The sequence below is a fragment of the Oryzias latipes genome, chromosome 19 (genome assembly GCF_053564925.1).
Source record: "Oryzias latipes strain Hd-rR chromosome 19, Olatipes_Hd-rR_3.1".
Lineage (NCBI taxonomy): Eukaryota > Metazoa > Chordata > Actinopteri > Beloniformes > Adrianichthyidae > Oryzias > Oryzias latipes.
The window spans coordinates 19,758,692-19,769,191 of record NC_136255.1 but is presented as its reverse complement, the minus strand read 5'-3'; the positions used below and the strand labels follow the sequence as shown (position 1 = coordinate 19,769,191).

General features: G+C 39.4%; 1 protein-coding gene across 2 annotated transcripts; it reads right to left on the bottom strand.

Annotated features, from left to right (window-relative positions):
- On the bottom strand, nt 1-8,614 carry si:ch211-180a12.2 (uncharacterized). Of its 2 annotated transcripts, none has more exons than XM_020712152.3 (13): nt 8,343-8,614; nt 6,162-6,476; nt 5,779-6,072; nt 5,161-5,466; nt 4,960-5,070; nt 3,771-3,932; nt 3,259-3,573; nt 3,131-3,181; nt 2,788-3,042; nt 2,365-2,709; nt 2,019-2,291; nt 677-946; nt 1-336 (listed from the first exon to the last, which is right to left on the bottom strand). In XM_020712152.3, exons 1-13 carry the CDS (start codon nt 8,392-8,394, stop codon nt 305-307), a joined length of 2,781 nt encoding a protein of 926 aa, XP_020567811.1. In that variant the 5' UTR covers nt 8,395-8,614; the 3' UTR covers nt 1-304. The 2 variants fall into 2 exon arrangements, with proteins under 2 accessions (XP_020567811.1, XP_011486356.1); XM_011488054.4 differs by having other exon boundaries at nt 3,259-3,489; nt 8,343-8,607.
- Nucleotides 8,615-10,500: the final 1,886 nt, after the last annotated feature.

Genomic DNA, 10,500 nt, shown 5'->3' with positions numbered 1-10,500 from the left:
TTTTCTTAATCAAAAGGGTTTTATTGTACAGAGTTCTTTCATTATTCATTAGATTAAATAAAAAATCAGACAAATGGAAAATTGTCAAATTATTTGTACAAAAATATTACATTTTGTAAAAAGAAAAAAAAGGAAGAAGAGAGCATATATTAAATGTATTAAATAAACCGAAAGGTAATGAGACAAAACCAAAGTTATCACATCAAACACACCAAGATACCTTAGACTTCATATTAACCTTAATGATAAATATTTTGCACTTATATGAAGGTTAAATGAAACGGGAAGCAGTCCTGTAAAGCTGTCATGCAGATGGTGAAATTTCCTCATAGGGCTCTGAAAAAGAGGATACATGCATGAGGCAACTTCCGATTGAGTTGATTAATTACTTTGATTTCATACAATCAAGCAACAGTTGGGAATATCTTAGTACATCCTGAAGAAGCTGGATGTGGTGTTTATTGTTTTTGTTGTGTTGTAAGTGACACAAAACAAAGTACATTTTGTTTCAGTTTTTACTTTTGGGAGCATTTGTGATAAAAGGAAAGTCCTTGTATTTCTGCTCAATGTTTTTATCAAAATGTGGAAATTGTTTATTTGATTGCAGTTTGTCATGTGGGCCTCTAGATGTCACTACACTGTTTTTGGTTAAAGTGAACATCAAAGGGTTTCTTACCCGTCCAATGTCGATAAACAGGAAGTTTTAGAGCAGGGTGCGTAATTTCGAGGCACACTTGTAACCGCACTTTCATCTTTTCTTTGGGGTCTTTCATCAGGTTGACCCTGTTGATGTGCAGGGCGTTAGGGTCGTCCTCTTTTTCTGTGTCGCTCTCTTCGTATTCTTCAGAAATTGTTTCTTCATCCTTGTCTGGGTTCTTTTCATCCTCTCTTTCATCGATGTATTCTATTCCTTTAGTGTCTGGGTCTGCGACTGCAACCTTTGTTTCTGCAAGCACATAAATCTGTTACAACAAAAACTATCAACCTGGTCTACTGCATTTAAGTCCTTTAAAATTATGTTCATCTGTTATAGTTTTTTTCTTTTAGATGAATAAAACCTCATGGGAAAGGTAGTTTAGATTTTCTATTACAAATCAAGGTCTTGGAAAACTTGGATTAGTCCAAAAATAGCTTCATAAAATTAATGTTATTTGTAACACAAATCTATTATACAAGCCTGTGGACATAGTATTTTTTGTTTTATTTTCCCCTTTCTGTTCTGTTGTAGCAGTTGGTGTCTGAACGGATGTTTTGCTTTATGTTTATGTAAATCTGCCCACTCCCCTTTTTTCATTTATCCATCCATTTCTCAAACCCACTAAAATGATAAATGGCGTCCACTTATAAAGCGCTTTTTTTACCTTCCTCGAATGTTCAAAGTGCTTTACAGTCACATTATCATTCACATAGTGATGGCGGCTCCACTGCCAAACAATGGTGCCAACCTTCCACCAGTGCCGACGTGGGGTTCAGCATCTTGCCCAGGGATACTTCGACACATAGGAAATTTGAACCTGCAATCTTCCGACCACAGGTCGGCTACTCTACTGCTGCAACACGGCCGCCCCACTAAATCCCTTCTGGGGTAACAGGATTTGCTGGATCCTATCCTAGCATGTCCAAAGTCAAGCCCAAGATTGGACACACTTTCCCATTCATTTGAATGGGAAAGTGTGTCCAAACCTTTGGTCTGTACTGTATAAAGCGCTTTAATAAAATTAATTGAACAAAACACTGTACATTAAAAGCTAAACATAATAAAAAGTGTTAAGAAGAAATGATAAATACATGAATGAAAACATAATAAAAGAAAACTTGAAGGTAAAACTTGTGATTGACTAAATGAAATTATGAGCCATCTTCAGTACATCTATAAAGCAGGTTTTTGAACCAGGGCCTTCTCGCTGTGAAGCTAAGCCCACTGCTTTTTGAACATCTAGATTTAAAAATGGTAGTTTATATTTGTAACTGTTAAAAGAGACATCATCATTGTGTGTATATTTGTGTGCATTTAGTACTTATTTGGTGTCCTTTCCTGCGTTTCTTCAGCTGTTGGTTTGCTGGGTCTGATAAAGTGGTGGATCTCTCCAGGGCACACACACTCTTCAGCTCCCTCATCCCATCATCTCCTATCTCCTCTGTCTCGCTGGACACTAATGGTAAGAAGGTCGGGCCACCCACAGTCCAGAGTAACTTTGGCTTTGGATGACCTCCTTTCAACAAAATGGAGAAGACGCCGACACCCTCGCCGCTCCAACACACTGAGATTGATGACGGGATGTGGGGAGGAACTGAAAAGAGCACAATGAAAGAGATTGGTGAATAAAACCCTAAATGGGGGTGTTTGGAGAGATTGTTTTATACCATTGCCACCATATCTCCAGTGTTTCTCTATCGGCTCTGACAACGAACAGTGGTCCACCCTGCAGATAATCCCTCCTCTTCTTTCCTTTTCCTGATGGATCAGTCTTCTCTCCAAAGAGGCGGTTGCCCTAAAGCGTCTAGATTGGATTTGTATCGGGCCCCAGAGCTCCCCTCCCTCTATCACCTCCTCTTCTCTGTCATCCTCCTCTCCACCTCTGAGACTCAGCCAAGTGACCGATACGTTTGGAGGATAAAAATCTGTGATTTCACATCCCAGAGTTGCCGTTTGACTTGAGGAGACATCCGAGCTGATAATTTCAGAAACACACGGCCTTTTGATGAAGCCTAAATGGGAAAGACTAGGATGATTTACTTTGCAACACATGATGCAAAAGGTAACATTTTCTTTTATGTTTATTTTACCTCTTGATTCTCGGGCGATAGGATGCTTAAGAGCGATATGGTGGACTTTAACCCACACCTTGGTGGCTCCCTTTTCCAGCTCCCCCCGGGGGAGTTTGCATTGGCTGTAGGCCGAGAAGAGTCCCTCAGCATTTGGCCGAGGGGACGAGGAGGCCTCAGAGGCCACGGGGCTCAGCTCACCCCCCTGGCAGAACCAGCGGAAGGTAATAACGTCCGGGTGGAAATGTGAGGCGGAAACCTTCATGCTGATGACATCTGGAGAAGCAAAGAAGGCAGAGATGTAGTTTCCACACAGAGAATCACTGAAGCACACCAAGAGAAGAACTTTTCTTTTTGGTCATACCTGAGTCATTTTGTGTCTCAGTCAGCTGAATTTCTGACACCTCTGGTGGAGCTGAACCACACAATATGAAACATTTTTAGCAAAGAAAACAAAAAAGATAAACAAACTAGGGAAAAAATGGTTCTTACACAGAATCGTAAACTTCTCCGACACTCTTTCCTGCACAATCTTGTCCTTGCCTATATAGGAAACTTGACATTTAAACACTGCCCCCTTGTGGAGTGAAATCTGGGGGATGAAGGTAAGCGCAGAGATCAGCTGTTGGGTGCCACTTCTGGAAGAGTGTAATGGTCCCTGAGTGTGCAGCTTGTAGTAACCCATTTTGCCTCTGGAGGTCAGGAGAGGGCCTTTCTCTGAAGCTGGGGAGGTGAGAGTTAGACCATAGGGTAGATGGACGGTGGTTAGAGGGGTGTAGAGGCAGTTAAAGTTAGACATGGAAGTTCCTATATGTAATGTTGTGATTTGTTAGCAGGGTTAAAATATGGAGGGGAAAACGTGAAAAGATTCAGAGGCAGTCATAATCATAATTTGTATTGTTGCTCATAGAGTTTACTACTATTTACATCAAAATGTGTTTTTCTATCAAAATAAGGTGATTGATGTCCTTGTTTGCCAAAGAAGTACAGGTTGGCTGTCTCACCTATGAGGGAGGTGTCAGAGATGGGAGTGTCGTTAAGAAACCAGACGGTCTGAACGCGGTCCACCCGTCGGCCTTCGATGCTGATCGACACTCTGCCCTTTTGACCCACAATCACTCGTGGAGGGAGGATGATTCCAGACACAGTGAGAGACTTCTGCTTCTCTATGGAACAGACAGTGAGAGAAAACAATGAAATGCTGCTTTTGTGAACAAGAACACATGTTGAAGTTGAGTCATAGATTGGACATACAAATACATATATGTATGTATATGTAATTTTTTTTTTTTTTTACTTTTAACTTTTTCTTTATTTTTTCTCAGGGTGGACACTCGACCAGAAATTTACTGAGCTGTTTTTTATTGATATTTTTTACTTTTCATAATAAATGTTCTTCCTCAGTTGCTCTCCCTCTGGGTCTCTTGCTGTTCAGCTGCTGCAGCTCCAGATTGGGACCTGCATCGCCGCCTTGCTGTGGAGAGGCTGGGTTCCCCTCCTACGATGCTGCACTTGGCTGGCTACATGTGTCTAACCGCAGAGCCCCACAGGCAGCTTTTTTCAAAATCAGCCTGTTGATCCATGTTTATCTCCATAGGTTAAAGGGGTACAGTATGGGTTGCTCTATTCTTTTTTTTAATTGATTAGCTAGTTTCATATTGTTTTATTATTATTTGGCCTTCTTCAAAAATAAGGAATAAATTTAGTAATAAAAGGAAAAGAATAAAAGTTTAAAGTTTCACATTTATAGGAAAAAGGGCAGAAACCTTACATTGAAAAAAACCCAACAACATGTGATTAGGTTGTTAGAATGGCCAGAATGGCCAGTATGTCCTGTCTGTAACGGCTCACACTTTCAGAACAACCAAAAATGCTTTGGTAACATTTTTAGTCACACAGCGTCTGTCAGGCGATGAGTCAAGAACATTTAAAGGAAGTCTGTGGTTTACTGAAGTTTACTGAGAAAAACACATTTTTTGCAGACTGACTGAGTTTTTGAGAAGCATATTTACAAGGTAATGATGCCGTCTTTAAAAATCCGTAGATTCATTATGAGACTATGAAGATTTTTAATATTTTGTCTTCCAAAAAGATTCCAAAAAATCTGAACATAGCACATTTTTGTGTTGGATCATTGAGGCCTGCCGTTGGGGAGAAAATATGATTGAACGGCATAACAGGTGTCTGACTCACCATCCCTTCTTCTCCAGGAAAAGCCAAAGCAAAGCAGGAAGACCAGCACTATAGAGATGCACATCATGGACACCAGGGCTTTGGCTGATTTATTCATCGCTGCCGTCTCATCTGATAGGGGACAAAATCAGTTAATTATGGTGGTGGTTATGTAAAAAAAAAAAAAAAAAAAGTGGTAGCTACGTAATTTTAGAATCTGACTTTGAGGATCCAGTTTTTCCAGATCTTCTGACACATTGACAGAGTTCTCTACTCCAGGCAGAGTGACCGCACACTTAACCGGTCCCCGTTGCTGCCTTTGTTCTGGGCTCAAAGTGAAAAAATGTCTGGTCTTGTAAGTTCCATCTGGGTTCTGATCCACAGCCGGGGGATCAGGGAGTGCGGTGCCGTTTTGAAACCAGGACACAGAAACCGTCTCTGGGTAAAACCTCCCCACATCACAGTAAAGTGTCAGAGGGTCTTTGTTGGAGGCTGAAGACATGACTGAGAGTTTGACTGTAGGGACAACTGAGGACAGAGAAAAACCATGCAAGGGTTTACTCTACAAAAATAATCAAACGTTCTTCAAATATGGAAATAAATCTTTAAAAATACAGAAAACTTGACTTATTATAAGAAGAAAGTCTTTTCACTGGACACCTTTTCTTAAATTAAGATGTTTTTGCTGTTTAAATTTTACTTTCTTGCAAAATAGAATAAGATAATTTTTCTTAAAGTAATAGTCTTTGAATGACTAAAGATGCAGTTTTTGCAGTGTAGCTCTATCTGATTTTGGAAGCAGTGGCTGTTTTTAAAATCTTTTACTTGTCATCCACTTACAGGTAATATTAAGCTGGAAATCCCGCTCCTGATAGCTGCTCCTGTGTAACACTTTGCAGACAAAGGTTGCATTGCGGTCCTCTTGAGAAGGATAGTAAGCCAGGTTGGCGGTTGCTGCGTAGTACCCGTCTGAGCTCTGCTCACCCTCTACCTGGTAGAGAGGCTTAATCTCCTTCCCATTTCTGGTCCAGGAAAATGAGATGGGTGGGGGATAGTAACCCCTTGCATGGCACTCAATCTGAGCTTTCTTCCCGAGCACCACCCACCGCTGAGGCACAGTCAGGGAGGGGGGCGCTAAAGAGAAGAAACAACCAAAACAGAAAAAGTTGGACCAGTGAATGTTTTAAAAACAAAAAATGAAAACAAAAAAGATGAAGACATACCAGTGATACTAAATGTAACATTGCTGGTGTGGATGGATGAGGAGTTGTAGATGACTGTGCATTCGTACACCCCCTGAAGGGTGAGGCTGGCCTTCAGGAGGGTGATGGAAAAATCCCCGTTGATGAAAGTCTTATTGTCCCAGCGGAAACCATTCTGTATCATCGTTGCTGTTTCTCCAAATGAGGCAACATCGCTGCCGTTTCTTATCCACTTGACTTTCATCAGAGACACGTCCCTCTGGTCCTCGTTCAGAGAGACGTTGCAGGGAAAGGTTATGTTCGTGTTGGGGCTCGCCTCAAATTCAGCCAAAGACACTAAACAGGAAAAGATGGGTTAGGTGAGGAAAGCTGATGGTGCTCCTCACTGGAGTCCAAAACTGAAATTTAGCAACTAATCAGATTTTTTAAAAATCTCAGATCAAAAGACACACAGATGATAGATTTGGAACAAGATAAATCAGAAATGTAATGTCTTGAATGTTACAAAAGTTGTAAGATGCTAAAAAAAAATCAAACTTTCTCCTATTATTTTCACTCACACAATAAAAGAGTTAAAAAATATGCTAAATAGAAACTAATAAAGTGCTAGAAAAATAAGTGGGTGGAGGATAAATTGTATGAATTCGCACCTCTAATCTTTTCTGTTTGTTCTGTGGAAGAACTTTTTTTCACTTAATAAATTATTTGCATTGTATTATATTCTATTATATCTGTAACCTTTAGTCATTTTAATTTACAGATTAAAATGCTGGTGTGTTCATAAAATTCCGCTGTATGAATTTTTCCTATGGTGTTACCCCATACCTCAATACCATAGTTGAGGTAGGGCAGTACTACGACACAATTCAATGTATACATAGTATTATATTTGAGAAAATATTTAACCTTGCTTAGTATTTCCATTCTTCAACGTTTTTAACTTGGGCTTTCCAAATTAATTTATGGTCGATTATAATTCCAAGGATTTTAATAAACTCTTCTGACCTTAATTGCCAATTTCACATTTGTGTTGATCTTCCAATTACCAAAAACTACGATAAATTTAGTCAGTCAAGGTTCCTTGATAATTTGTTTTTATCAAACCATAGATTTGGGAAATAACTAAACTTCTTGGGTTATTTGAATTCTCCCATGATTCCCTGTGCCTAATTGACTATGTTCGCCCATGAACGAGATCAAAGCATTGAAGAAAATGAAAAAGTTAGACCGACTAATAGTAAATCAGTAATCCCAGAATATCTTTGCGAAACAGAACAAATATAAGACTTTCAGGCAAAGTCGTACTTCAATTAGCTTAATTAGTAACCTGTACAATAAATACCTGCATGAAAGAAAGCACTTAGAAAACAGAGAGTGTCAAGGCTTTATGCCACGTCTCTTCAAGTGTGATACATTAGGTGCAGGCAAACAAGGAAAAGCAACAGACGGCAAAAGAAGTGACAAACACTTCAAAGCACATCTATTTATAACTTGACCCCAAATGTCAAAGAGGAAGTTTTCATTTATTATCAAGGCGAAAAATGTGAGATGTTCATTTGGATTTCAGTTTCCGCTTTGAGATTCTTTAATAGCAGAGTCAAATGTTGGCATATACATAAATAGATTAGATTTTGCCAGTGATATTGATTATTGCTATCTTTTACTATTATAAACATGGAGATCACATGTACATGCACAGGAAAAAAAATCAAATACGGCTACATTTAAATCTTTGAACTCATTTATTATTTCAGTAAGTATACTTGAGTGTAAGTATAGCAAGTTTACTATAGAAAATATGTGTATAGTATAGGAAGTATTCTAACTAAATACTTCTTCAGAATAATAATAATAATAATATATAGATGATATCTAGTTTTACACTTAAATAGACTACTTTTTTACTAATGGTCAGTTAACCCAATCCTGGTTCAAAAAAAGAAAAACATTGAACTAATCTCATAAGCATATTTATTCTAGAAAACATTACGTATTAATATTTTTTGTACACTTTAGAAACCTTGAAATTGCTAGAGAAGGTACACCAGCTAACAAGTCTTTGTGGCTGCACTACTTGCCAACTACGCCTGCTAAAATCCTGCAAATCTCAAGTTTCTGAGGCTCAGCTTAAACCTGGTGATTAAGAATTATCAATGAAGCCTTTGTAATCAGCTTCTGAGTGCAATACAACACAATACTCACCATGCTTTATGAGAGCCAAAAGCACAACAAAGATGAGGACTTTACACTGCATAGTCAGGCCTGTCTTGAGAACACTCTTATCTCCAGGTCCTTCTGCTGTCTTATATAGAGCTACAAGGTGACTGTGGGCGGGATTGTCCTCCTGGCTGCGAAATAAGAAATATTGTCCGTGGGCCTGACAGAAGTAAAAAAGGAAAAAGGAGGCCTTTGAAATGTATACGTTCTCCTCAATGAATAAGCAGTGGTGGTTGAGAGGGAGACGGAGGAAAAAGTAGGGGGGAGATGGACAAACGAGGAAACTGGTCACTTAAAATTCAGATGGACTTCTGGCCAAGATCTTGGGAGCTACTTTACATTGGTGCAGTGTTGCCCCGAACAAACGGAGAACGTAATCCCCACTGAGCTTATGTGTGCAAACAGTCAGGCCGGACTCCAGTGCTTTTCTTTGTGGGTGAAAGTTACATTTTGGAGAAAAAAGGAGATTCTGTTCTCCCTCTGTGTCTTCAGATCTCTGCTGTTATGATGAGTTAATGTTTACCCGTGTAAAACATAATGGAAGTCAGCAGGAAAAGAACAAGTGTTGTGTGTTTTAGTTCTCAGTAAATGCTGAGATTCTTTAACTCCACACATTGATTAGCCTAAATAGACTTTTCTTTTGTAGAGATCACAGAGGGCGGCTGCAATGAAGGCTTGCCTCCCAATTTCACTCTTTCTTGTTTTCTATCCACTCCACATTTCTGGAGCAAAGCAATAAAAGGCATCCTTCAAAAGACCTTATAAAAGGTGATTAATGAACTCCAAGTTCTTGTTTGCTTTTGGTACTTGAGCTCACATATTCAGATTCAACTCTGTTTTCTTCTGCTTTCTTTGCCCCTCCATCCATCCTTCCATCCATCTTCTGTTCCCGATGCTTCTTTTATCTTACTCTGCTTTCTTTCATTGAGTCGAAAGTCTGAGTAAACTTCGGAAAAGTTGTAGAGGAGGAGCAACACGCCGATTTTATGGCCACGCCATCTGAGAGAAGGAGAGGAATTGTTTTGAAGCTTTCATTTGACGTATAACCATGACAACAGCAAGGCTTTTTGATTAAAGTTATAAGAATGTTGAGGCCAATGAAGATTGCCTTTTTGTTTTCTTCCTATAAGAGTAGATGTGGAAAAGTACTGAATCTGGGGATATTTAAAAGAATATATGTCACAAAAACATTTTTGTGATCTAAATATCTAAAGAGACATTAAAATATCAAACAATTGGCACCAGGAACCAATTAATTGCTAAAATTCTTCATTAAAAGGGCTTTATTTAATTTCAAATGTTAAATATTCTCTTTAACATTTTACATGTGGCTGGATTGCTTAGTTGGCTGCGTGGCCCAACCTCACGGTTCGCTTCTCAGGGGGCACGATGAGCTTCATCCAGTGTGGGTTCTTAGGCAAGCCCCTTCCCACTGGCCCAATTCTGGGTCCCCATGTGCCGGTCCCCAGCCCTGATAAAATACAGAGTTGTGTCAGGAAGGACATAAAACCAAACTACATGTGTGGATCAATGAAGCTGATTGGCTGTGGCGACTCCTGAAGGGATACGCCAAAAGGTGAACAACAACTCTATCATTTCTTGGCTTACCTTTTGTCAGATTGAATTTAACTAAGCTTTGATTTGGAATTTAAAGACCCATTCAGATAAAAATAGTATTTTTTGTGTTTTTGACATGTTCGTGTGGCAATTTTTTAATGATTAAGGGCATTAAAAAAGAAAAGATTAAGATTAAAATTGTGACTCAGGAGCAGATGAAAAAATACAGTTAGAAAAAAAGCAAATTTGTAATGTAGAAAATACGCTAGGAAGCCCCAAAGCTCTCTGCTCCACTCCATTCTGATGCACCCGCTTGTATATGACTAGAACCTTGTCTGTCTTTGTTTTCCTCGTCCGAGCTGGAATCTAACTGTATGGCTGGATAGTTCCAATTAATGTTAGGTTAGAGGTGTGAGGGGCTGTAAGCTAGGGGGCGAAGGGTAAACAGAGAGCTTTCTGCAATGGCGGGTGGGGTGTTTGCTTCGCTCCAGTGGTCCTGCCTATAACAAAGAGGCGAATTTCTAAAGATCTACTGCCGCTCTGCGGAACTATGTCCTAGAAAACAACACACGTTTTTTTACTTTTT